The 27,543-nt window shown below is 42.1% G+C and overlaps 2 protein-coding genes across 4 annotated transcripts in view; both read right to left on the reverse strand.

The window, feature by feature from the left end:
* The window catches only part of RECK (reversion inducing cysteine rich protein with kazal motifs), a 49,319-nt gene extending 48,217 nt beyond the window's left edge, over nt 1–1,102 (reverse strand). Inside the window, exon 1 of one of the 2 annotated variants that reach the window (XM_083582610.1) lies at nt 961–1,102. In XM_083582610.1, the coding sequence (XP_083438736.1) occupies nt 961–1,081 (121 nt within the window). In that variant the 5' untranslated portion in view covers nt 1,082–1,102. The remainder of the gene's footprint in view (nt 1–960) is intronic. The other variant, XM_083582612.1, reaches the window with a different exon arrangement.
* Nucleotides 1,103–3,080: 1,978 nt separating this feature from the next.
* Nucleotides 3,081–27,543, reverse strand: TGFBR1 (transforming growth factor beta receptor 1). Of its 2 annotated transcripts, XR_014541021.1 has the most exons (10): nt 27,358–27,536; nt 20,081–20,332; nt 19,008–19,253; nt 16,037–16,267; nt 14,818–14,985; nt 12,694–12,850; nt 10,651–10,775; nt 10,435–10,565; nt 6,701–9,558; nt 3,081–3,106 (listed from the first exon to the last, which is right to left on the reverse strand). XR_014541021.1 is itself a non-coding variant. In XM_083583135.1 (9 exons), the coding sequence occupies exons 1-9, from the start codon at nt 27,494–27,496 to the stop codon at nt 9,433–9,435; spliced, it is 1,575 nt and encodes a 524-aa protein (XP_083439261.1). In that variant the 5' UTR covers nt 27,497–27,543; the 3' UTR covers nt 5,245–9,432. The 2 variants fall into 2 exon arrangements, 1 of the variants encoding a protein (XP_083439261.1); XM_083583135.1 differs by lacking the exon at nt 3,081–3,106 and having other exon boundaries at nt 5,245–9,558; nt 27,358–27,543.

The raw sequence follows: 27,543 nt of genomic DNA on the forward strand, positions 1-27,543 counted from the left end.
ACTCTGTATCTGACTCTAAGGTTCCCTAACTGGAACAAAGGAACTTCAAAGGAAGGCTGCAATATAAAACTGAACGGCAAGACACCAGAAAGTTCGATGGCTTTGCATCACACAACATGTGTTAAATGCAAAAGGATGTCTGCATGATCAACACCAGAGTTGGAGAAGCTCACCCTTTCCTCCCTGTCCTGTCAGTGTCCCAATGGGGGATTTGTTCCCTGACTGCACCCTTAAGGAGTGCAAAAAGGCCCTTTGTTCAAACTGGAGGCTCAGCTGCGCCCTGCCCTGCTTAAATGGTCACATATGTTTAGAGAAAAGGCGAGCAAGAGGAGACACGAGAGAAGTTCATGAAATTATGCCGGGCACGACAAAGAGGACAGAGGAAAGTTTTCTCCCATCTCTCATGACAGGAGAACTCAGGGGCATCCCAGGAAGCTGAATGCTGGGAGAAGAGATAAAAGAAAGTGCTTCTTGACGCAGCGCGCAAACTATGGAACTCACTCCCACAGGAGGCGGCGACGGCCAGCCGCCTGGATGCTTTGAATGCCAGATTAGACAAAATCATGGAGATGGAGGAGGCTGTCAGGGATGGCGGGGCGGCAGCGAGGGGGCTCTCGGGCTCCGCTCCCGCTTGCAGGCTTCCCAGAGGCGTCTGGCTGGCCGCAGAGGGGCCAGTGGCCTGACCCTGCAGATTCTCTTCTCACGTTACATTCTTCTGACACGTGTCCTGTGTGACTGTGACAAACAGATCTGCCTGCTCTTCCTTTCTCTCCGCAGTGCAGCGCTGAGATTTCCTAATTCTTCTTTTGAAAAGGAGCACGCGCGGCCGCCCGGTCCTCCCTCCCCTCCCTCCCCCTCCAGGGCCCCCCGGCCGCGCTCCGGCCGCTGCCCGGCGGGGGTGGGGCCGCCCAGGCTTCGCCCGCTGCCGCCTCCCTCCGCCCCGCCAAGACCGTTACTCACCCGCCGCGCCCGGCGGCAGCGGCAGCAGCAGCAGCAGCAGCGCGAGGGCCGCGACGAGGGTCCCGCGGGCCCCGCCATCGCCCTGCCGCGGCGGCCGCCCAGGGCCAGTCAGCGCCGCCATCGCCCGGTCCCCGCCGTCCGCCCGCCCGCTCGCCCAGCGCGGCTCCCCATTGGCTGCCGGCCGCCGCCCTCGCCCCGCTCCCTCGTCGGGGGGGGGGCGGGGATGGCGCCGGGAGGGGGCGGGGCGGGAGAGGGAGGCCCGGCCGACTGAGGCGGCGGCTGAGAGGATCCCGGAATGGAGTCCTAAGCCGCCTCTTCCTCTCACGGGGGCTCAAGGCGGGTTACAGAGAGAAATAAGAACAGCTGGAAACATGGAAAATAAAACAATCGCTAAAAAAAACAATTAAGCGTTGATAGAAATCAAACCGCGTGTAATCCTGGCAGTTAAACTCATTAGTGATATATATTTATTTATACCCCGCCTTTATCTCTGACAGGGAATCAAGACAGATTACAGACAAAATAAGAACACCTAAAAATCGGGGGGGGCGTGTTTGTCATTAAAAATCAATTAAACATTGACAGAATTAAATCTATCTATCTATCTATATCTATCTATCTATCTATCTATCTATCTATCTATCTATCTATGGGATCTATTAAAAGCTTGCAGACAATGGCAACCAAAACAGCAGCTCCTCATTAAAAGCAGTCTGTTCCCAAAAGCCGTCTGGAACAAGAAGGTCTTTCTTCACAATGAAAAATCAGTTACGCCGCCTGGGTGCTTGGGCATAAATATGGTTTGCCTCCTGCCAAGGGAGTTCATCACTGGGTTGTTGCTGCCTCTGCCAGGTCCTGTGTTCCTTAAAGAGGCTTCTTGGGTTGGTGGTAACATTCAGCTGTTTGCATATGTTCTTTTAAAATTGATGTATGTGTGCCTCTGCACAAGGATTTGTAACCCAGAGGGAGAGAGCAACACTGAGCATATGAAAGAGCCAATCCAATTCCTCCAGATGATTTCCCCCCTTACTCCTATTGCAATGCTGCATTCTTACCAGTATGGTGTAAAAAAAAGGCAGATAAATTTATTTATAATAAATAAAACTGATGCCAAAATGGCAGGATGCCTCAGAGGCACTTGGAAACAGTATTTCGACCAGAAACCATTCCAATATATTGTACTTTTTAAACCCCTTTCTAATCAGGACCCATACAGAACAGAACGGGATGGCCCAGAACATCAGCTTCTGAACAGATTGCCATGAATGCCACCTTCCGAACTAGTAAAATCAACCAAAGTTACCCATTGGCAACACAACTGCTTACAAATAGCCATTGTTATAATGGGGAGAAGCAGAATTAAAATGGTTCCCCTAGCAGTGCCATGCATTCAGGAGTGGAGCTCCCACCGCTACTGGGACTGCTGCTACTACATGCAGACAATGGCAATGGTGCCAACCAAGGTCCGCATGACTAGACCTGCTGGCACCACCTCTTTCACTGCACTGATACGTAGGGCAGTTTCAAAGCTCTTTAAATGCTAGATACGCATACCAGGGATGGGGCTAGCATAAATAAAAGAATGGAGCGGGTAAATTCAGTTGTGCATTCCCATTGTTCCAGTAAGCATTGCCTTTAGGCTAAGACAGACTCTTGCCTGCAGTAGTTGTGGCCCGTTAGCAGCAATGGTGAAGCCTGCCGCTGCTCCACATTGTGTCCGTGAACCTAGGAACAAAAATGGCCTTGGTCCAGTACACCTGAAGGAGCGTCTCCACCCCCATCGTTCAGCCCGGACACTGAGGTCCAGCGCCGAGGGCCTTCTGGCGGTTCCCTTGCTAGGAGAAGCCAAGTTATAGGGAACCAGGCAGAGGACCTTCTTGGTAGTGGCACCCGCCCTGTGGAACACCCTCCTACCAGATGTCAAAGAGAAAAACAGCTACCAGACTTTTAGAAGACATCTGAAGGCAGCCCTGTTTAAGAAAGCTTTTAATGTTTGATAGACTATTGTATTTTAATATTTTGTTGGAAGCCGCCCAGAGTTGCTGGGGAAACCCAGCCAGATGGGTGGGGTATAAATGTTGTTGTTGTTTAGTCATTTAGTTGTGTCCGACTCTTCGTGACCCCATGGACCAGAGCACGCCAGGCACTTCTGTCTTCCACTGCCTCCCACAGTATAAATAAATTATTACTATTATTACTATTATTACTATTATTACTATTATTATTATTATTATTACTACTAAACCAGGTGAGGGTAGCCAATGGGCCTCAAACCCTCAGTGAGTTAGGGACTTTCCCTGCATGCAAAGACGGGCTCTAGAAGATTGAGCAGACAAAGTGAGGGCAGGTGGGGCTTGTCAACCTGAGAAGGTAGGCCATCTAAGAGGAGAAAAACTCCCAAATCTCCTCTGCTTCGGTAGAAGAAAAGGTTCAGGAGTAAACCCTAAGAAATCTGGAGTGGAGCCCCCAAGACAGTTGGATGGAGCCTTGTACGCCTACTTCTGGCAACTCCTGCAACCAAGCTGGTGCCAAACATATTGCTTGGCATTCCTTCCGACCACATCTTGCAGCCTGAGCAGCCCAGAACCGCCATACACACTGCCCAGGCTTGCACACCATGGAAGGCCACTTCAGTGCCGCTAACACAGCGGTTTGACTTTGTCTCTCAAGATAGACAGATGCCAACAATAACTAAGCATGTATACCCAGTGCTTTTTTTCTTTTAAAAAAATTCTTTTAAAAAATCTCATTTTGACTCAAGAAAATCACCATTTTATAGTTCAGATCAGGAAAAATAAATACAGTAAATGGACAAAAGTACAAAGATTCACAAAATGTTTAGGGGTATGTGTTCCCCTGCGTCCCCCCCAGAAAAAAAGCACTGGGTATACCTACACACAAAGAGATAGGAACCAGGCGCACTTTGATGGGAGTGGAAATCAAACCCCTCCTCTCCAGAACCAGACACAAACACTGGCACGGCATTATGCCGTAAACCTAGAAAAATTCAGCATTGTTCTGGATCTCTTTCTACCATACAATTAAGCAATATGCATGTTATCAGGAAGTTACTAGCAAATCCTTTAGTCAGGAAACTTTTTCCAGTGGACACTACAATGGTTATGTTTCCCTGTAGGGCTGGCAGAGGTAGCAAAGTCCATAGGATTCAATCTCAGCTTAGTGGCCCTTATCTAGCCCACTGCTGCATCCATGTCAAGAACCTGGGTAGCCTTTCTCACCTCAGATGAGACAGAGCTGAGTTTCACCACCACTCTGGCACATAGCAGTGCATCCATGATTAAACCATGGATGTATGCTCCTTGCTTGAGATTTCTATGAGATATTAAAGACTAGTACACTACAATTCATTTCCTAAGGTCCCTTCCTAAGGTCCAACCCATAAAACCTCTTCCACTATGAAGTTTCTGAAAGCTGTGCAGTTATGTTTGCTTCTGAACCAATTAGAACAGCAATCAAGGCTGCATAGAAATAAGAGAAGAGCCTTATCTAGGAAAATAAGGCATGTGCCATTAAGCTACATGGGGTAGAGCAATGCTTGAAGTTCAGCCTATCAGTCTTATACCCAAGACATGTGGCCAATGTGATGCAGGAAATAGGTTGACTAGAATGCACAATGGATAGGATGCAACCATGCAAATCATTCTGTTTAGCATAATTTAGGATTGCTGTGGGAAGTGGCAACTGTATAGCTCCCTAAAAATGAATGTACTGAAGCGGTAATAATATTAAAATTTTGATGTCCCCCAGGTAATGCAATTATTTCAAAACTTTTCTGTCAGCTCTAGCAGGTTTTCTATTTTTAGACTCTGGATATTTTACGAAATATACCTGTTTGGACAGATGTTAATTAGTTCAAGACACCATGAACAACTAAATTCTATTCCCAACCAGCACCTCCATTTTTGTCAAATCAAAGTGCTTATAAACGTCAACAGATCTAAGCTGAGAATTCAAATAATGGTTGTTGAGAACAGGAGGACTATAAATATTTTCTCCTGGAACAGAACCCCCACCCTGCAGGGCAATCCGTTTTTTAAACTGTAGGGGAATTTAAATAGATGTTTGTGATACTACATGCTGGGGACTGCTGTTCAAAGGGCCCTGGTGTGAGCCTCAGCAGTTCTGTTTAATTTTCACAGGTTTACTATGCCTTTAAAAAGTGGGGGCAGGGGGCAGGGAGAGAACAGGCATCAAAACATATCAATGTACAGGAACAGCAAGCAGCTTCATTTCCCAAAAAGAAAGCACAAGTATGTTATCTACTAAGAAGAAAGAAAATCTATAATTGCTTTTATTATTTTCTACTGTAGTGTTAGCACTTAACAATAATAATCATTCTTAGACTATTTACAATCCTCTGTCGTAGACTCTACTGCACATACATTATCAAGCATAAATGGGGCAATGAACAATTCTATAAGGCTTAAAGGTAACACATTTGTACAGATGCTCAAAATTTATCATCCAAAATGTAAAAATGTATGTGTCATTACCCATATAACTCTGAAAGAGTTGGTGCTATTTCAACAAAACAGAGAACATATTTGCAAAAAAAATACAAAAGAAAAAAGAAATGCGCAATCTGGGCACAAGACAAAATATACAATCAGCTTGATCCAGGGCTGGTTTAAACATGCAGATGCTTCAGTGTGCACATGTAGCTCCTACAAAACCAGCATCAGAGCCTTGAGAGTACATCCATCTCTGAAGCCAACAGGAAAGCTCACATTAGCAGATCTTCAAGAGCACACACAGAGCTTTGTAGCAGAACCAGCAAGGTTTTAGGTTTATGCATATAATACTCATATTTTAAAGAGACATGTAATTGCCAACCTTTGAGAATGTTCTGAAAAAATATTAAACCTTATATACAGAATGAGGTAAATGTACCTTGGTCTTTTTAAGAGGTAATTTAAGTTTAAAGCAAGTTTTTACATGTTTAAAAAAATCAAGTACCATTCAAACCATTTTAATGGCACAGTATGAACAAGGAGCTAGCTTAAAAAGTGGATCCATGGCACTCAGTTGACAGATGGTTATTTTGCTAGAATAGCCTCTTACTAGGTATGAATCTGCAAAACTATGCCACTCATATATACAGATATTTTTAGGTTTACAAGACATGAAGGTGTGAAAGGCTACAAAAATCTGAAAAGGCAAATAAAAATGTTATGATAAAACTCCAACTTTTAAGGATTAAGAGTACCTAAAGTTACAGCACTCAAGACATCTGAGTAACAAGGCTTGCTACTTTTCCTTTGATGTGTCTTGTAAGCAATTGGATCATATGTCCAAGATCTGAACAGCAACTGTAATGCTATTTTTAAAAAAAGACTTTATAAAAACCCTTATTAAACAAATGTGTACTGTGCAGTACACATTACACAACAGCTTTCATCAAAATTTTACCAGATTTTTAAAGGTATAACATTCAAATGTTTTGAGTGCCAAAATATTTTGGTCCCCATGGACTCTCAAGAGCAAAACAAAAACTGGAAAAAAAAATGAATACTTGCCTAGCTGCTTAAAGATGCATATCAGAGGTGTTGTGATGGTGAATCTGAGTCTAAACTGGAAACCATTTTTAGAATTCTTAAAAAATTAGCTCCAAAGAGAAGCAAGCTTTTAAGACTTCCACCCCTGATTTCGAAGATTATTATCCAGGTTAGCAAATGGCTCCCAGCTTCCTTCCCCATTGTTCCTCTAGCCCCCAAAGCACATTCCCCACCTATCATTTTGCTTTACCTTAAAATGGGAAATGAAGGTGATGGTTTGTACATCTCTTAACAGATGCACTCTGATGTGCTTTGAGGGCATAAGGACCAAAAGCGGTGGCTGTTAAGAACTGGCAACCTATAGCCCTTTAGGACCTTAATTACCAAGGGACGCTGCTTTCAGTCCTAAACCAGGTAAGTGAATCAGGAAGATAGAAAAGTGCCATTCCCACTCCATACCTGAAGGTAAAGAAAAGAAAGTGCTTTGCAAGTTGGAAGGGATGGTAGTGGCAGTGGGGAGGGGGATGGCAATAGGATAGCAGAGTCAAAGGAAGGGAACAGGTGAACCATCTGAGCCACTCAGACTGGATCTGTACAGGTTTTTCTGTTAGGGGCAGAATTGGGGAAATCCAGAACCAATCTGAGGGAAGCCTTAGAGGATATGCCCATCCCTAATCTACATGTGACTTTACAAGCAACAGATTAAAAAAGTTCTATGTAATATATACAGGCACTCATTCGAAAGATATTGACAAATTATCAATGGAAAACATGACTAAAATTATATCATTACAGCTGAAGCCACAAATAACAAAGTACAATTTTCATGATATACAATTTTCCTGCTGCAACGTCTATTTTAAGAACTGCTAAAAAATTAACCTCATAATTTTCTCTAGACTAAAATAGAAAAATCATTTTGGCATGAGTGAATCATGGGAAGTTAAGGATTGATAACTGGTATGCAGGCAGCCCCCCATTTATGCACATTCAGTATTTGTGCGACTGTGTAGACATGCACCACACTGCACCTGAAAGTGACTTGGAAATGTAATACTGTAAAGACATCACTGGAATATCACTAAAGGGCGGAATGGGGTGGGTGGGGGAGGAATGGGGCGGCTGCAGGCTTTCTCAATGGGTTTCAATTATACGCAATTTCACAAATGTGCACAAAACGGGGGGCTGCCAGTACAGCTAACCAATATTATTTTCATTCTACATCACTGTAAAAAATTGCAGGTGGGCAAACCTTTTCATTTATGTCTGCGTTGAAGAAAGACAAACTTAAATAGGTAGTTTTTGCTTGCTAGCTTATTTTAACTTTTATGGAAATCAAAAGTATTTTTTAAAAAAGATTTTAGTTTTTCATGGTTCTTCATAAATGTAACTAGCTTGAAGATACATTAATAGAAATTTGATTTGTGCACCAGATATAAGATTTACATAAATGAAACCCAAAATACACCTTAAAACGCAAGCACAGTTTTTCAGTATTGTAGATGTAACAGTATTTTACATCCAGCAGCAAATTTTACAGCTACCTGTATGCACCAGAAAACAAATGGTATATTACTATCCAACTGTGATTTAGTAATAATAATAGATGGAGGTTTCAAAGCAGTGACTTTCAAGGCGAGCCACAAGCTGTGCAAATACTTCCACATGTGAAGCTCTTGCCACCAAACAGGAGTTGGCCTGCATGGAGAAGTCCAATGGCACCACATTTTAGGAGCGTGGGGACCTAGATTCAGTCCTTACACATCTCCAGATATATACAATTGGTGAGGTCAGAGCCAATAGTGCCAACCATCTGTTAAGAAAGCACATACTGACCTGACCAGCAAGATCACACAACAGCTACAGATGCTAGGGAAAGTCTACTGCTTTGCACACAAGGACTGCATACAATAAGGCTACCCAAATGCAATGTTTTTACACATGGATTACCCTTCGAGAAGCAGGGAAACAGGTGACACTTTAGTAAAGAGTGCTGTTCTTTGAATGGGTAAGGGTCTGTGCAGAAAAAAAATCCCCCCGCCCCATATAACATTAGAGTGCTAAAATTTATTTTCTCGGATTAAGCCCTCATATCAAATTTTAAAAGAATCTTGAAGTACTCTTTACGGGTCATTAAAAATTAAGTGCCACTTTTGACACCACAATTCATTGTGATGCACAACTTTAGTAACAGCACAGAATTAATTTATATACTTAAAATTCCTAGTCTTCAGAATTAAGAGGTTTTGGTAAAAAGAATTCCAAATGTAGTATAAAATTCCCTTTTAGTTAAGATATATTTTATCATTCTACAAGCACCAAAAGCTTTGCATATACCTACTGAAGTGCATTACAAAAATTGAAAAGTGGCACTTCCTGGTACAGTACAATCTATTTTGAAGGCATGTAATGTTCCAAAGCAAAATAACAGAAATACAAAATATAACTGCATATGTTGTATATGTTCTTCCAGAGTGGATGAGGTAATGTCTTAAAATCCTGATAAATACGTCCAAGAGTAAGTGTCCTAGTAGCCAAAAAACTACACAATCTGATAAGAACAAGCCAAGAGTGGTTCAGAATAGAGTGTGCCATCATGAACAAAGCAAATAGCTTTAAAAACTTTCAAGATATCCTTCAGTGCGATAGTGTGCACGAGCATCATCTTCATGTTCTCAACAAAACAGGGACCAGCGTTAATCCTCGGAAAACCAATTTATGTTTTACTGAACCTAAGTGTCCTGGGAAAGAGGAGTCCGTAGTGAAAGGTTGGGAGCTGTACAAAGTTTTACTGCATCTATAGAAATCCTGGGCTAATAACTGATCTTCCTATTTTGTACAAAAGGCAGGAATATCCTTCTGTTCCCCCAGTGAGGTAGAACAATTAGCCTTCTTAATGCACAAATTAGGTGCAGATATGGTCCTTTAAAAGTATCCTTCAGTAACACCTCCAAGATTACATTTTTATGCCTTCTTGCTGACTGAGCTGTGACAGTGTTTTCTTTATGCGTAAAGCTGTTAGCCTTGCTGCACCATTGGCATACCAACATTCCCGCATAATTTTGGCCATTACTCGCAAGGCCTGTAAAGAAGTGAAACAGAAGTTTAGTTTTCATACCGTAACTTCCCATCTTTTTGTATCTCAGTGCTATGAATTTCCCGCTGACATAAAATTGGTATTTAATTTAGCATATTTGATTGGCATATTAGTAAGCAGAGCTGTGGCATTAATGTTTTAACATGTGGCATTAATTAATTAATTAATGTGGCATTAACATGTGGAATTAATTTCATTAGCCAGTTGAACTGAAATATCTGACTGCGGAAGATTCCATAAAGTACACTTAGTGTGGTTGAAATGCTATTTTCAAACAAACTCTAAGCTTTACTTGGAAAAAAATTCAAACATTGTGAAGTTTTAGAATCTAAAAGATAATTTGAATTGGAGTACTAGCCATTATTTTAAGATGTAAAAATTCATTAACATAATTATTATTCCACAAGTTAAATTTTAAGAAAGAACACTGAAAAACTATATTAACATGCTTGTGTGCATAGGTATGTACAGTTCCTATGGATAACTACATGAAAAGTTAAATATTTTTCAATCCAATACAATTTCCTTCTAGCTGTGCAATATGATTTGTATTATCAATTCTCTTACTAATTACCATAATTTTATAAAATCATGCATTTCTAAAAAATGAAAATTTCCTATAGAAAGCATTTCACTGGGAAATTTTCTGCACCCCACACCACTATTCTTGTTAATATATTTCATATCTGTGTGATTGGTATGTCCCATAGTTAAAGGCATAAGGTGAACGGGTATCCTTCAAGGTACAATCAATTTCATTTTTGAGTATGTAACTCAATGTTTTTATTTTTAAAAATTCAAAGTAAGCTGCTTTATACATTTTAAAATATTCTCATTTTGATACAGCTTGAAAGACCTCACCTCACAGCTCTGCCATCGGTTAGGAATATTGGGTCGAAGTTTCTGTTCACAAACAACTTTCCTCATTTCTTCAACTGAAGGATCAGAAGGAACCAGGTCATAATATGGTAGTTGGTAATCTTCATGAATTCCTAAAAGGTGTAAACCAAGTTGTAAGTTAACTGTTGCCATGACAGAATCTGAAGTCAATTCTGTTTCATTTCTGTTTGTACCTACCACCAATTGAACATCGCCGAGCTATTTCCCAGAACACTAATCCCATTGCATAAATATCTGCTCTTTTGAAAGACTCAAAATGCTTCATGTTTATGGAATCATCAAGTACTTCAGGAGCCATGTACCTATCAAAATGAAAACCAGTATGTTTTATTTATCAAGCAGTGGTCTCTAAACACAGTTATCTCTATTTCTCTTTAATTAGGCACTAGAAACAGTTGAGCCACTCTGCCAGTTAGACATTACACAATAATGACATTCTCAAGATACTCACTATTGACCTGGCTCTACATGTCAACCAAGACTTTAAAGAAGTAACTATAGTAGGAACTTCTGCATAACTGGGAGGTATGCAGAAGCTCCAATCATTTCAGGACAGGGACACCCTGTTATGGGGCTGAATATGTGGGCTGTGCACGTGTGACTCTTCCTGCTCCACGACCATTTCCTTGCTCTCTAAACTGGACTTACGCAAAGAGGGCACAGACACTTGTTTTTCTGCAACTGAACCTGACAGGATTCAAAATGCCATGGTGCAGATTGTGTGCAGAGAGAAGAAAGCAGGATGTTCTGAACACCCCACCATAGGCAAGAAAGGGAAAAGTGGTGTATACATACACAACAGTGCTATATCTGCTGAAGGAGGTTGTGTGGTAAATGAAAGTTTCCCCCCCTCCCAGTTTTACTGAGAAGGACTCTAACACCTCTCCTCATCTCCCTGCTTCTCAGTAGTGTTTGCACAAGCCTTCTGTCATCCCAAAAGGAAGCTTTGTATATTTTAAAACTTTTTATTAGAAGAGTATTTAGAAATCCAGAGTGGAAGCAGATGTGGCTCGTCTAAGTCATATCAGGGTAAAGGAATCTCCAAGAAAGGGAGCCATTGCATGTCACCCCCTCTCACTTTCTACTTCTCTTATTTCATGGATCTTGCTCACCTACAGATCTCAAGATCTGAACTTTTTTGGTCTATTTAAGTTTCCCTGCAGTTCCTCTGGGTTTCACACCATAAAAGGCCATTTCCCTGCCTAGTTCTACTTCTACAATAGGATCTATTCAAGATTATAAACCAAGCAATGTGAAACTTGTAACAAGTAACCATTGCACTGGTTTGTTTGTTTTTTAATCCCTGCACCTGTGTGTCAAACTACAAAGCCATTTTACATACTATCTTGCCATTTTGGTAACTAAACCTTTAGATCAATTTGAGCAGGCTTTTATTCGAGTTTGGTAATCTCTCAAAAATAAGCAAAGCAATACTGCTATTTAAAGAGTAATCAGGTCCACTGTAAAAATATCAGTGTGTAATTGTGTTCCGGAATGATCCCACAGTAATAGTTCAGTGAAGACACATGTGAGATACAGGTTCGAGTACATGGGCATACATAAAATGGTCCATATAGATGTTTATCTCTTTACCAGCTGTTGCAAGAACAAGGTTCATGCCAGGTTAAAGCAGCCTAGCCGTTATCTGCCCTTAAGTAGCAACTATGTTTAAAAATACAAATCTGTATTATAATTTACAATGATTTTCAAAGCACTAATTATTCTGCAAAAGGCAGGTAGGTATGGGTGACTGAAAAATAAATGTTCTGAGAAATTGGGCACACTCTTCTCCTTCTCAGTAATTTTGTTTTTATTATATCAACAAGATGACTATGGGAGAAAGGAACAAAGCACCTTCCGATCACCTATTTAAGAGAAGGCACTACCCAGAAGTTCTAGATCATTCACCAATAAGGAGGCATGGAGGCCGGAAGTGAGGAGAAGAGGCACTACTGCAACCACCAGCAATATTTCAACACCACCAGTTACACTGTCAGGTAAGTTATGGTAACAAACAGCAATTATCTGTGTAGCTTCACAGTTGTGTGGGAAACTTATCCTTAAGACCCAAACAGCACAATACTGCACTACGCTGGTTTCCATTATTAGAATGCCTGCTCTCCAAGAGACCCTGGGGGAGTCGTACAATTAAGTTTAGGGCTATGTTTATCAGTCGCCTTAATATAATATATTCTGTTTTTAAAAGAGTGTTAATTTTACCTTTTTGTTCCCACCCTGTGGTTTGGTGCAATATCTATTGTGTCTGTAGCTGAATCATGTCTTACTGCCAGGCCTAAATCTGCAATACAACAGGTACCATTTTTCTTTACTAATATGTTCTTTGATTTCAGGTCTCTATGAGCTATAGCTGGTTTTCCTGCATTAAAAAAAAACACACAGAGAAAATTATGAATCAACTAGTGCATCTTCCTAGAAATTTCTTAATTATGCATTTAAATTGAAATTCAAAGCTGATCTTTGGCAATGGTTCAAGTCAAATAAAGCAACTTTCATACATGGTACCAAAGTATAAGAGTTTGTAAAGGGAAAGGCAGGTGGACATAAATTTTGTTAACCACTTGACAAATATGAACAAGGTTACTGATACAACGTGAAGCTCTCTGAGTGCCTAGGAAAGATGCAGTGAAAGTAATACTGATGCTGCTGTAATAATTACTTATCCTATTAATTTGAGTACCTTAAATAAATTTGGGTACTAGTCATTCAGACCATAACTCAACATTTCCCTGGATACCAGGATGAGAAAACCACCTTTCCATCTGTTCTGAACAAAGGCAAGGTGCAAAAAAACCTTTTGTCTGTGAATGCAGTAGTGGCTGATAAGGATCCTCTCCCCAATGGGGTGGCTAAGAAGAGGAGCGTGCTAATATCATTTTGTGGCATTTCCCCTTGCCCCTTTGGATGTGGCAGCTATTTTGTGTTATACTATGTTCTCACACCAGCCCATTGCACTTTCTCAAAATTCCACTGGCCCACAAAGGTTGGAAACCCTGGCACAGGCAATAATGAGCAAGCTGGGCCTATGGCCTGACCCGGTAAAAAAGAAGCTTTATTTATTTAACTGAAGTTACATAGCTGCTCCATAACGTAAGTGCTCCGGGCATCTCACAAAATAAAATATTTTAATTTGATGAAATAATAAAAGCAATTAAAATAAAATTAAAAATACAATTAAAATACAGATTTTTCTAACATAATATAGAATCCCATATTGAAATACACCTCATTAATAAAATGTTTTAAGAGCTTCCAGATGCATACACAGTATTGGCATTCTTTTAGTCCATCTTTACCTCTGAGTCTTGCTCGGGCAAGCAGGATTTTAGTTGCAACATATGAGAGGAGGACAGATGAACTGATTACTGAACACTGGGAAAAGTAGTTTGTATTGCATACTTTGTTAATTTTTTTAATTTATTTGTTGCAATATATATACCATCCTAACCCCGCAGGTCTCAGGGCAGTTCACAGAATAAAATCAAAACGTAAAACCACAAAATACATAATCAAAATAAAAGTAAAAACACCCAATAACAGCCCCCATTATTCCACTATGACAATCCTAATTTCAATTAAATCAACATACACTTGTTAATGTGCTAAGTTGCATCTCAGTGTTTCACATTTGCCCATATAACATGATAGAGAGGAATTTATTAAATGAGTAATTCCTCTGTTGGGGGCGGAGGGAAATACTACACTGACAGAAAACGTGGATGTGTTTTCTACTATTGCTATTAAAAATGCAAACTAATAAAAAAAATATTTTTAAAATCTGAACCCAAAATTAGCAGGAAACTAACCAAAGTATGTTTCATACAGAATTAAGACTAGAAGAGAAATAGGGATATATAAAGACATATTTTGTCTGAAACTAAACTGCCATGAGAGTTTATGAGGCATCTCAAATGTAAGTAAATGCTGTTATAAATTGCTCAAAAAGGCTGCTATGTGTTGTCTAATGTGCTTTACAGGGAGATTATACAGTGGTACCTCGGGTTACATATGCTTCAGGTTACATACGCTTCAGGTTACAGAACTTTGCTTCAGGATGAGAACAGAAATCGTGCTCCAGCGGCATGGCAGCAGCGGGAGGCCCCATTAGCTAAAGTGGTGCTTCAGGTTAAGAACAGTTTCAGGTTAAGAACGGACCTCCGGAACAAATTAAGTACTTTACCCGAGGTACCACTGTATATGTTTAATATATAAGAAACCACCAATAAGGAGGCATGGAGCTCCTTATTACACAAGCATAACCATGTGATTTTTTTTCTCCTATTAGGTCCATATTAATAATGCTACATACTTAATTTAGTAAATTACCTTGAGTGCCAACAATCTCCATGTGAAGATGTGCAAGTCCACTGGCAGTAGACAAAGCTAGTTTTATCATTCCTTCCACAGTAACGGTATATCTGTTTAGGTAATCGAAGAGAGAGCCATGCTCATGATAATCTGACACCAGCCACAGCTGTGTCCATGTACCATTATCTGGGGGGGAAAAACCAGAAGAAATAAAATGAAGCATTTCCAAAAGCAAAACATAAAAATTATTATCTTGTATGTGGTAAGCATTTCATTTAACCACGGTCTCTTTCTACTAAGTTATTTAGCATTTACTGATGCTAAAACGTAAGACATGGTGAAAGCTGTAATCCTGCATACACCATCTGTTTCAATCCCAATGAAGTCACAGAATCATAGAGATGAAAGGGACTCCAAGGATCATCTAGTCAATGATATTTAAGCGGTTTGTGTAATTGCAAACAACTGAATAATGATTTTTTTTGTTTTTGAAAATACAAAGATCACCAGAACATTTGAAATCTGGTGATTTATTTCTTCTTCATTCATTAAAATAAATTATATGCCCTTTCCAAAGACTAAAGTATTCCTAGAAACTCACAATCTTAACAGTTTTTTTGAAAGTACTGTACAATCAATACCTAAAAAAATTAACTAACGCAAAATAGTTACTAGCAGATTCTTATTCAGATTAGTAATCCTATGAAACAAATTAAAACAATTTTGTCATTTAAAACAGGGTAATGACTTGGCATTTAACTAGCCATCTGAAAGCTAACATGGAAGGAACCAACTATGCTTCCCTTGAGGAAATTCTACAACATGGGAATACCAAGGTGAAGGCTGTTTTGTGCCTGCCAGCTTACTTGACCTTACTGGCAGGCCTACAAACTATAACTGATCTTAGTGCCCATGCAGATTCATAAATGTGCATTGCAATTCTAAATCAATTATATGAGCAGCATTTCATTCAAAAGAGAGAAGACATTTTTTCCTCACTGAAAGTTTCTGGGTATTTCCAGGAGATGAAGAATGGTAGCAATTTATTCATCACCTTTGAACTTTACAACTCTATGATTCACAGAATAGAAATCAATATGGGGCATATACATGAAACACAAACATTAACGTGAAACCAATGTAGAAATTACTTCAAATTGACACAAAGTGCAACAGACAGCATTATGAGATTTCAACAAGCAAAAAGGGACCAGAAGCAATTTTTAAAAAACTTAACCTTTATTGTCTGCAGCTATGAACCCCAGAATATTTTCATGACGTAACATAACGGTTTGGTAGATTTCTGCTTCACGAAACCATGAACGTTCTTCTCTTGAGGAGAAAATTTTCACTGCAACTTCTTCTCCTCTCCATTTTCCACGCCAGACTTCTCCAAATCGACCCTTTCCAATGCTTTCCTGAAGTACAATTGTTCTTGCAATTGTTCTTTGAACAAGTAAAGGTAAACCTAAAAAATAAAATAAAAAAAATAGTTTGTTTTGAAAACAATGACCAAGTTTGTTACTTTTAAAGCTACTTGACTGGATAAAAAAGTCACTATTCATGGCTGAGATCAAAGATAACTAATTTCTTCCCGTTTTTCTTCAATATTATAAATAACACAATAGAGCACCACAACCTTTTCCTGATACATGGATCAGTTTTATAGCTTTGATCTCCAAAAAGTGCTATATTGCTTTTGAGATGTGTCAATGTTTCAGTTAGTTCCTGAATAAGGAGACCAGGAAGATGTTGCTTGGTATTCAGTACAGTTGCATTTTCTGCAGGGGTTGAGCTCCAAGGGTTCCGTATATACATAAAAATGCATATACTCAAACCATTGGAGCCACTCTCATGTGAGCTCAGCCTGCTGGCTACAGGGGCCCTGGGATGCTTTTGCAAGGTCTTACAGGGCTGTCCAATTTCCTGTAATTCTTTGAATCTTGTGGGAGCATCTTGAGGCTTCTGAAGTCAGTGCGCAGTAAGGGCCTTGTCTGCATTTAACTTGCAGGATTTCAACCAAAAGTCTTCAACTACATACAGTTAAAATCATGCAAGTTAAATGTGACTAAGATGCAATCGTACAAATTACAGGGCATAGTTTCTGGGAACAGATTCCAATCACTCACTCCTCAAGTTGTTCCACAGTTCCACAAATTTCATCACATAGCTCCCAAATACATTTTTAGTAAACATGGCAAAATATGTATGTAGGGTTGAGCTCCCCACTCTGAAATGCTGGGCTAAGGACCCAGGTTTTGATCTGGGCTTCAGATGGTAGCAACAGTGGGACATGGAAGGAGCAAAGTTCATGGTAGGAACATAAAGGACCATATGGAAGTAGTCTTTTCTCCTTCTTTGCTCTAGGAAGAGCTTTTTTACTTTTTAAAACTGAGAAGCAAGAAATACTTTGCAACTATCTTCTTTAGTTCTTTCTTGGTTTCAAATACAGGAACTCTCTATTTTAAGTAATGGACTGTGGAAAGTGAGAGAAGACTGTCTTTGGTGGCTGAAACAGTTAAGTGCATCCTTTGGAAACTAAAGGCATGAAACTACACCTTCTCAGCTGTTGTTCAATTAAATATTGATGTGGTTTTTCTAGTCAGTAACTGGTATCTCTAACTTCTCTATTCAGCAGAATATTATTGAGCAAACAGTTACTACACAACATGCCAAAAGGTTACTCTGTGCACGGTTTCACCTCATTTGTAAAAAACACCAAACCATGGTTTAGAGCAGAGCTGGCTAATCTGTGGTCCTTCAGGTACTGTTTGACTCTAACCCCCATCAGCCTCAGTCAGCAGGGCCAGTGGTTAAGAATGATCATTGTCTGTAGTCCAGCAACATATGGAAAACCACATGTCAGTCACCCATGGTTGATGAGTCACAGCAAGACATGGGTCCCACTCTCTCCCTTTTCCTCTAGCAAGGCTGCAAGATGTTAGTCCAACAAATTGCAGGAAGGCGGTAAGTTCTCCACCCATGTTCTACTTGGGTGAATGTAGCTTGTTGTGCAGTTTGTTGGGATCTCCAAACCCAGGCAAACTTTGGTTGATCTTAACTATGGATTTTGGAAAAAGGAAATGTCAAAACACCATTTATGAAGGTAGCTTGTTTCAAATAGGGCTGGCCCAAAATAACAAGGGGCAGTTGGTTACTGTTTCACCCATCTCAAAACTTGCAGAGTAGATTCACCTTCCACCCCTCCCCCCATTAAAGGTAATGAAATCTTTTCATGAGACTGTAGAAGCAGAACTCCAGAAATAAAATAAATAGCTGCTGCAATGAAAAATGCCACTGTCACTCACTGCCTGGCCAGGTTTTATCCAGATTCTAGTCTTGCTAGCCTGCAGCCCCAACTTTCATTTAACGTGGGGGGATGGGACATGCAAGTTCTAGCCTTCATAGAACCAGCAATAGGATGCAAAATGCACAGGCACTTGTATTGCCCAACCTGTCTGTACCTGCCTTGGAGTACTGGAAAATAATCTGCCACTTTAGCTCTCCTGCAAAGGAAGCAGTAGTGAGATTACAGATAAGACATTTTCCTGTGACATTGAGACCTTTTCTTTTTGCCTATAGCTCAAACTATTTCCTATTGATATTAAGAAATCTTTCTACAGGTTTTAATACCATGTGCCTCCAATTGTTGTAATGACTATGGGACTAGGCTGGTATCCATAGCATTAATCAATGAGGTCTAATCTTCCTTGCTAGATCAAAAAAGATGGTAATACATACACAGATCCTGCCATACTGTTTATCCCCCCCCCCCGTGTGTATTGCAAGCATTTTGGTGAGATTGTGCAGATATTAGAAATAATAAATGTTGTATATTTCAACAACATTTTACCTTAATCTCAAGATCTATACTTTTTAGGTAGGGTTTGTCTGCAACAAAAGAAAGCATCTGAGCATGGCACTGAAACGAAACTTCAAACAAGCTTTACTTTTGGTTTGAAATCTGATTAAAATCTGAATTTCTCGCAAGTTGCTGGCAACATGATAAACTAATTATGATTTCTGCCTAGCTATATCCTCACAACCCCAGTAAAATACAATCGCAAAATCATTATTCCCGTAACATTTAGCAAGTAACTATGCTTGTGTTGCACAATACTACCCCCTTTAAAAGATTATGTACTAGTATAAGGGGGGTGGAGGGGGGGAGGAGAGGGCAGCAGGAAGAGGGAAGAGACTCTCATTACCTGAACCTGAGCCTGAAGTCGTCATGTCATAAATTAAATCTTTTAAAGTTGTTCCCTCAGATATAAATGGAGGGCGATCCATAGAAGGATCTTCTTCACTTGGAACACGATGGTGTATGACGGCACGATTATGGCAGATATACAAAATCAACATAAGTGAAATGCAAACAAAACAAACAGGTCCAGCAATGACAGCAGCCAATTCTACTGGTCCTAAATTAGAAGGCAGCTTCCTTGGGAGGGGGCCTAGAAGTGGAATGGGGAGACACAGAAGACAAATAAAATTAACCTCTCAGTTATATATTCAATGCCTGTATAGGTTTGTGCACTTGAATAAAACAGAAATATCTCTCTATGGACATATATCTACACAAGATTCCCCCTTCCCCCAGTTTTCAGGTAAACTTACTTGGTACATCAAAAACGCAACACAGGAGTAGGAGATGCTACCATCTGAATAAGTCATTGGATGCTTAGATTGTTCCACTATCTGTTTTGATTTTAACTAAATTATTTTATATTCAAAACAAAAAAAAAAATTTTCCTTCCAGTAGCACCTTAAAGACCAACTAAGTTAGTTCTTGGTATGAGCTTTCGTGTGCATGCACACTTCTTCAGATACACTGAAACAGAAGTTGCCAGATCCTTCTATATAGTGAGAAGGTGGGGAGGGGTATTACTCAGAAGGGTGGTGGGAATGGGTGGTTGGCAGATAGCTGTGATGAGCCTGTTGACGGCTCTTAACGACTGCAAGTCAACAGTAGAGTAGTCAACAGGCTCATCTCAGCTATCTGCCAACCACCCATTCCCACCACCCTTCTGAGTAATACCCCTCCCCACCTTCTCACTATATAGAAGGATCTGGCAACTTCTGTTTCAGTGTATCTGAAGAAGTGTGCATGCACACGAAAGCTCATACCAAGAACTAACTTAGTTGGTCTTTAAGGTGCTACTGGAAGGAAAATTTTTTTTTTTTGTTTTGACTATGGCAGACCAACACGGCTACCTATCTGTAACTTATTTTATATTGTTTCTTATATTACGCTTTCAAAATTGGGAGTGGGGAAAATTACCTGGGGTTGGAATCGGTAGCTCTATTTTATTGCAGAGGTCTCTATCACAGCAATGTGGCACAGTAATAACTCCTTCACTTGTTGAGGTGGCACAAATAAATGGCCTGTCTGGGGGCACCAGATCAGCTTGTGCCACACACATGCTATTGCGTGTTATTTTCTCTCCGTTCCGTGTTACAGAAGTAAAGCAAAGTCCATCTGTTGTGCATGTAAAGTTCTCGTTTGTACAAACAAGACAGTGACACTGTAGAGCTGGGGGGGAAAGAGAGATGCTCATATTAGTTATGTTAAACACTGGTGGAGTTACAAAATCCAAGGGCCCCCAAAATATGCTTCCACTCCTAATTGCTAATTTATAACAGCATAAATTTCTTAATGCATATTTGGTGCAATAGCTGCCAAACAGCTTTTAAGTAAATCCAGGGATAAAGCAGCTAGCGTATGTAACAATAAGACAAGTTTCTACATGAATTCCTTCTATCAGTTTGGGTAAGTTGACAGCCAACATCTGGGAAAAAGAATAGCATTCCAGACATATTTTCAGATGGTTGTTTTTTGTAACCTTAACATGAAATAGGTTCACAATAATCCAAAGAACTGTGAAATTTCAAAAACAATGTGTGATATAGCCTAGCAGTCAACTGTTCATGGTGAATATTTTGTAAAACTTCACTGAGTGCATGCCAGGCCTGGGGAGCACTGATGGTATGTTTTTTGACAGAACGACTAACATGTGATGGTACTAATACAACACATCAAAAAGAACAAAGGGTTGTGTGGCACTCTAAAGAACAAAAAATTTATTATGGTAAAATCTTTCATGGACCATTGTTCACTTCATCAGATGCATGTAGTGCTATCCTGAGTTGCAGGTATATATTTTCGCTAGGGCAGGGATTTCGAAGTCAAAGGGAAATAAAATGCATAAAAAACCACTGATAATTATGTACTGAACAGTGGTGATTTACAATGCAGATTTTGAAAGCAGGTTTTCTGACATTGGTAAGCCAATTAACACGTATGTGTTAAGGATCCTTCATCTCACAAGTGATAGCACTGAGCCCCTTGATTGTAATTCATGGTTCCACACTACAGTCTCTTTGAGATTTCCTGAATTTGTGAGTAGGTTGAAATATTTCCTCACTGGCTTTTGAATATTACAATTTCTGTGGTCACATTTGTGGTCATTTATAATTTTTTATAGAGCAGAGATGGCTTAGCTGTGGCCCATATACCGCCCCGTACCATGTGAAAAGCATGCCACCCAGATCTGTCAGGAGCAGTGGCCCCTTTTAGGGGGTCTTTTTTTTTCTTTGACACCCTCCCCCCTTTTGAATTGCCATGGTGCTCTCAGTGTTGACTGCCCTGCAGGTACAGTCAAATGTTTTTGTCCTCAACTTCTCTTCCAATCTTCCAAAGCTTAGAGAACACTTGCTTGCTTGTCTTCAGCGTTTTCTTCTAGCACCATGAGTAGTGCTTTGAGTAGCTGGCGATGATGTTTACACTGTCCAAGAGAGATAATCGTGCATGATCAGTCCTGATAGCCAGCAGCGGGACAAACTGAAGCACTGAAGTAGCTGACTGTGCCTGCAGCAATTTCTTAAAAACTTACCAGTGAGCAATCTGAAATGGAGAGGGAATCAATGTGGAAGAAAGGGGGTATAGATGGAAAGCAATGCAATTAATGTTGTGGTGAAACCAATTTAACTTAGGAAACTGAAATCAATCAATGAAGAGGAAAAAATTGGGAGGCCTTAATGGGGCACAATGAAATGAAGCCAATGTTCACAGGAAATCAATGTAGAGGAAAGAGGGGGTTAATAATATATTAATGCAGAATAAATTGATTGGTTAAGTTTCAAGGCAATTAAAGTAATTGGGGTGTAGAGGGGAAGTTCATTTATTAATGGAGCATAAAATTTTGGAACCCTCCTACAACAGCAGTGCCCTGGAAAGCAGAAATGCTGCTGAATATATGTCAATCTGCTGCTGAGTCTGTTCCTCTGCCAAGCTATCTGTGTGTGCACAGCTCTGTGCAAGCTGCTCTGCTGTGTGTGTAAGTGTGTACATGTACAGGCTCTTTCTGTGTAACCACACTCCCTAGTGTGTGTGCACATTGGCATGCAGCCCTTGGACAGGTAGTAAAACCCTCAATATGGTCTCCAAGCAAAACAAAAAAACAAAACCCATTAACTATGCCAGCCATAGAGCTGGGTTTGTCTTATGTAGAATACAGAAGGGCATTGCTGACCTTTAACAGAATATATCATATTGGAGGATGAACAGGTAAATGAACCACTGAGGCTGTAGATTAGGTCCAGTACCAGTGTTGCCAGAGCAGACATGAGGACAGCTTTGGGGACTGGGTCTGCCAAAGGGGCTGGTTCCATTCTCTGTAGCTCTGTTACCTGGCCTGTTGTTGCAACATATCAGATTTACTCACTTGTTACATTTTAACCCTAAACTTCCTTCTAATGGAGCCCAGAGCAGCTATAATCAAATTTACCATCAGAAATAATTTTTAAACCGTTATGTAAAACTTGGGAAAACATTAAAACTGCTCACTGGAAAATCATCTGAAGGCTTGAACAAACATTTTTTAGCTGTCAGTGGGATAGCAGCAATACAGGGAACACACACAATTCTGCGGGGAAAGAGTTCCACAATTGGTGTGCCACCACAGAGAAAACCTTAGCTTACGTGACTGCCAAGCCAAACAGGCTGTGTTCATTGGCAAGACTGCAGCAGATCTTAAGGTTTGAGCTGGTTGGTACTGGAAAAGGTATGCCCACAAATCCCACCTTTCTACAGCACTTCCAACTTATTCAGCTCATTGCCCCACATCTAGCCAGTCATTGCCTACAGACACTGGTCCAGCACCTTAACTGCCTCTCCATTCAGATGGAATAGAGAACTGGGTATCATCAACACTCCAAATCCCTGGTTGACTTGTCCCAGTAAAGTCATATAGATATTGAACAGAACTCTGCAGGACTCTACAGAACAAGCACCAAGGGGCCCAGCCGAAGTTCTCCAGTGCTACTCTGGTGGTGGTTCTGGAGATAGCAGCAGAGCCACCACAACACACATGTTCCCAACTCTCTTATCTATTGAGCAGTGCCAGCAAGATACCATGGCCAATGGCATCAAAAGCCACAATATATGGAAATAATTAGGGTAGCACTCTTCCTGTCTCTCTTCCAAACAAACAAAAAACAGAACACAAAACCATCAGTCAAGGTGAAGCTAGACTGAAATAGCGCTAGATAATCCACTTCATCCAGGCACTCCTACAGCAGACCATCACCAGCCATCACCTTCTCAATCACCTTGCCCATGAAGGGGATATTTGCAACAATGCAGCAGTTGTCTTAATGTCTCTGAGTCCAGGGAGTACTTTTGAGATAAAGCATTAAAACTGCTTGAGACTTCTATAAAGCAGCTTTCCAATAAATTGGCAGATGTATCAGAGACTTCCAATGAACACCTAGACCATAGGTCTAGGTCCCACCTATGCCTGTAGTGCCCCATAGATATGCCTGCAGTAAGGGAGTCATAGAATAACAATACTGTTCACTTTCTATTTTGTTTCTATGGCTTTCTAGACTTCTCCCAGAATGGAAGTGTGCTGGGAACTAAAATGCAGAAGTGTCTACTGTGGTGAGTAAAACAAAGAAGTGTCTACTGTGGTGAGAAAACAAAGAACACTGCAGTGGGCAACTTGATTGCCCAGGGGTTGTCATCATGGGGCCCCAGTAAGTGACAGCTGTAGTCTGACTGCAGGAAGTGAGAGCTGTAATTATTATTTATTAAATTTCATAGTGTTGCCATACGTCCGTGAATTCCCGGACATGCCCTCTTTTGGGGGTCCTACATGCCCACCCAGGGGGGATTTTACATTTTAAATCAAATGTCCTGTATTTTCTTTTTTTAGAAAAAATAAGTTGTGTGCGTGCTGCTCTGGTTCAGGCTCTGGTGTGGGTGGCGGCAGAGGGAGCATCAGGCGATTGCCCTAAAAAAGCTCAACTTTTTATGTCCAGATTTTTACCTCTTGAAATATGTCAACCCTAAATTTCTATACCACCCTTCAGGCAGTTTACAATATAAAAACTCAAAAATACATACCATAGTAACACACATTAACAATGACACCCACAGGGTTAGAAGGAACAGGGACGCCACATCATCCTCACTCCACTCCCTGCAAGGCTGTGCCACAGGAGAATTTTCTTACTAGGCAAATTTTACAATTTACCAAAACAGCATCCATGATATCCAAAAAAGATTCACATCTAGCTCATCGGTCTCTTCTCTCATTCTCTATTACAGTACTTTCATCTCTTTCTTTCTTTCTGTCTGTCACTTAGTGGTGCCTTTCTGTATCACTGCCTTCTTGTTACATTTTAACCCTAAACTTCTACCTAAACAGATAGGTCTGTTACCTGTCTTGCCTTATTTCTTCTCTCTTCTCATTAGGACTGTGCATGGACGCCCAATCTGCCCTGTGACCTTGATCTGCTGCTCCCAAATCAGGCCAATTCAGCCTGTGCTGCCCCAGTGGCCATCCAGCTCACCCCAGATTCAGTCTTGCAGTGGGGCCAATGTCTTTTTAAAGGGGTTTATACTCCTGTTTTAATATGCAGTTTAAAAAAAAAAATATTAAGGTTAAAGGGCAGGCACACCAAGACAGCATAGGATTGAATCCCCCTGCTGATCAGCTGTTAAACAGGAGGATTCAATCCTGTACAGCAGTGTTTTTCAACCTTTTTGAGTCCATGGCTCCCTTGACCAACTACATTATTTCTGTGGCTCCCCTGTGGGGCTCAGGAGCCCAGTTATGTCACCCCTTGCTTGTAAAGCAGGCAGCCCCTCACCCTTTTTCGAATAGCCTCCCTTGTGAAGAGTGTCCTCAGCCTCCTCTCTTTGAGAATCCTCTGGGCAGCCACTGCTGCTGCCCCTGGTCTCTGAGCTGCCCTCCCGCCTGCCCCACAGGGGCCTGGGACTTGTCTGTCCATCCCCAACAGCAAAGGCTGGCTAGGCTTTCTCACCCACTTGCTTGCTTAGTCCGAGGTCACCTCAACTCCTGATAACCAGGACCCCCTGACCAGCCCCAGAGGCACCATTCACCTGGGGAGCTTGCAGCCAGGGCTGCTGCAACCAACAGCACGCAAGCCTTTGGGAGGCAGACATGTGAAAAGGCATCAGAGGAGAGAGGAAAGAAAAGGACATAGGCTAGTGTTGCTCATGGTAACTATGACCATCATTCAGGGCACCCCATGGCACACTGGTTGAAAACCACTGCCATAGAGTACCAGTCACTACTCCTTTGCAAATGGCTGTCCTTGCACTCAAGGGAAGCAGGCCACTCACAAAGGAGCAACAACTGGTAGTTTTGGGTGTCTCCATGCAACCCTTCACCAATGTGCCACAGGTGGCCACAGCAATGCAGTGAGGTACTGGATGAACCATTTGTACAGTATTATCTATGGCAGGCACCCCCAACCTGTGGCCCTCCAGATGTTTTGGCCTACAACTCCCATGATCCCTAGCTAACAGGACCAGTGGTCAGGGATGATGGGAATTATAGTCAAAAACATCTGGAGGGCCAAAGGTTGGGGATGCCTGATCTATGGGCACAAATGTAAACTGCATTTTTATGGCTGATGTATGGAATCTACTAATAAAATATGAATCCAAGAATGTCTGCAACTGAAATCTAATTTTTTGAACCAGAGGTGCCACAATGCATTTAAATGTATTTACAGTGGTACCTCGGGTTAAGTACTTAATTCGTTCCAGAGGTCCATTCTTAACATGAAACTGTTCTTAACCTGAAGCACCACTAGCTAATGGGGCCTCCTGCTGCCGCCGTGCTGCTGCTGCCTGATTTCTGGTCTCATCCTGAAGCAAAGTTCTTAACCCGAGGTATTATTTCTGGGTTAGCAGAGTCTGTACCCTGAAGCGTATGTAACCCGAGGTACCACTGTATTTATCTATGTTTCTATGCTACCCTTCAGTTAAAATTCTCAGTGATGTCAGATCTGTTTTTTACTCTGCATTTTCTGACCACACAAATATGCACTGCAAAATTGGGTCATGTCTGTCCATGAAAGTCATGCCTGAGATCATGTATTTTGTATCATTGCTGCTTGCAGTGAAATCTCAAGTGGTGGATGCAATGCCCCAAACTCAGGTTTTTGCACTAAGATGTTACACTGAAGTGCTGCGTCTTCAACACAGTCTTTGCATACAGATCAGCTGTGATCATAGCAGGTTAGAAGTGCTTTGTGGACTGCTTACAAAAATAGTGTAACATCAGTAGCTGTAGATGCAACTTCTACAACCACCCACACACCCATTAAAGCAACAGGCACAACGGCTTTTGAGTTCCCATGATTTTTGCCATCCTTTTTACGATTCAATGCGGTTCTTGGCATCGGTGCAGTTTTGGCCTCGGCCGCAAGCACACCGAGTTGGGATGAATGCGGACATCAGTTAAATCTCAAGGCTTAGAAACTTCTTCAAAACACAGGCATTCCTTTCTCTGCGAGCAGCACGAGGATACCGGTAGTTGCACCCTGCAAGCTTTCCGCAGCGCCTCGCCGTCACGGTGCGGGAACAATGCCGGGTTTCCTCCGCTGTTTCGATCACAAAGTTTCAGCCAAGTGCTGAGATAACGTGAATCATCCCAAGGGGCGCCACCCTCACCTTCCTGCTGCACCTCGAACACGCACGGCCGGATCGGCGCCACAGCGCCAGCCCCGCGGTCGGTGCAAGAGCGACGCGGGGCCGCCGCGGCCCTCCTGCTCGAGGGGGCAGCCAAACTGCGTCCCGCCCCTTCCTCGCCGCAGCGAAGCCCCCGCAAAGCCCAAGAGACCCCCCTCCCCTCCCCGCGCCAAGCAGCATCTGCCCTCGGGAGGAGAACAACGCGCGGCTCCCTCGGCTTCTGGGGCGCGCCCTAGAATGCAATACTACACAAAAACAAGGCGCACCCCCCCCCAAGAAACACGCGCGGACGGGACTCTACAGGCGCCGGCGCTCGCTTTTTCCCTTTCTTTTCCCAAGGAGGCGAATGGAAGGGCCTTTGTGAGGGCGCGAGGGCCGCCGGCCTGGGCGACTCGGCCCGCGTCCTCTCGTTCTCCCCCCCCCCCCGCTCCATCCCGGGCGCTTTCTTCTCCCTCACCCCCCGCCGGGACGCCTCCTCGGGGCGCGGCGCCATGTTGCCGAGGGGCGAGCCGGAGGCCGGTGGGCGGCGAGGCGCGGAGCAGGCGACTCACCCGTCGTCGCCTCAGGGAGGAGCAGCAGGAGCAGCAGCTGCCCGGCCGCCGCCGCCGAAGTCGCCCAGCGGAGCAGAGTAGCGGCGCAGGGGCCCCGCCGCCGCCGCGGAGGAGGAGACGCCGCCGCCGCCGCCGCCATTGTCCCCGTCCGGGCCCCGCCGCCGCCGCCGCCTCAGCCCCTCTCGC

Source organism: Podarcis filfolensis, assembly GCF_964270895.1.
Source record: "Podarcis filfolensis genome assembly, chromosome: 13".
Lineage (NCBI taxonomy): Eukaryota > Metazoa > Chordata > Lepidosauria > Squamata > Lacertidae > Podarcis > Podarcis filfolensis.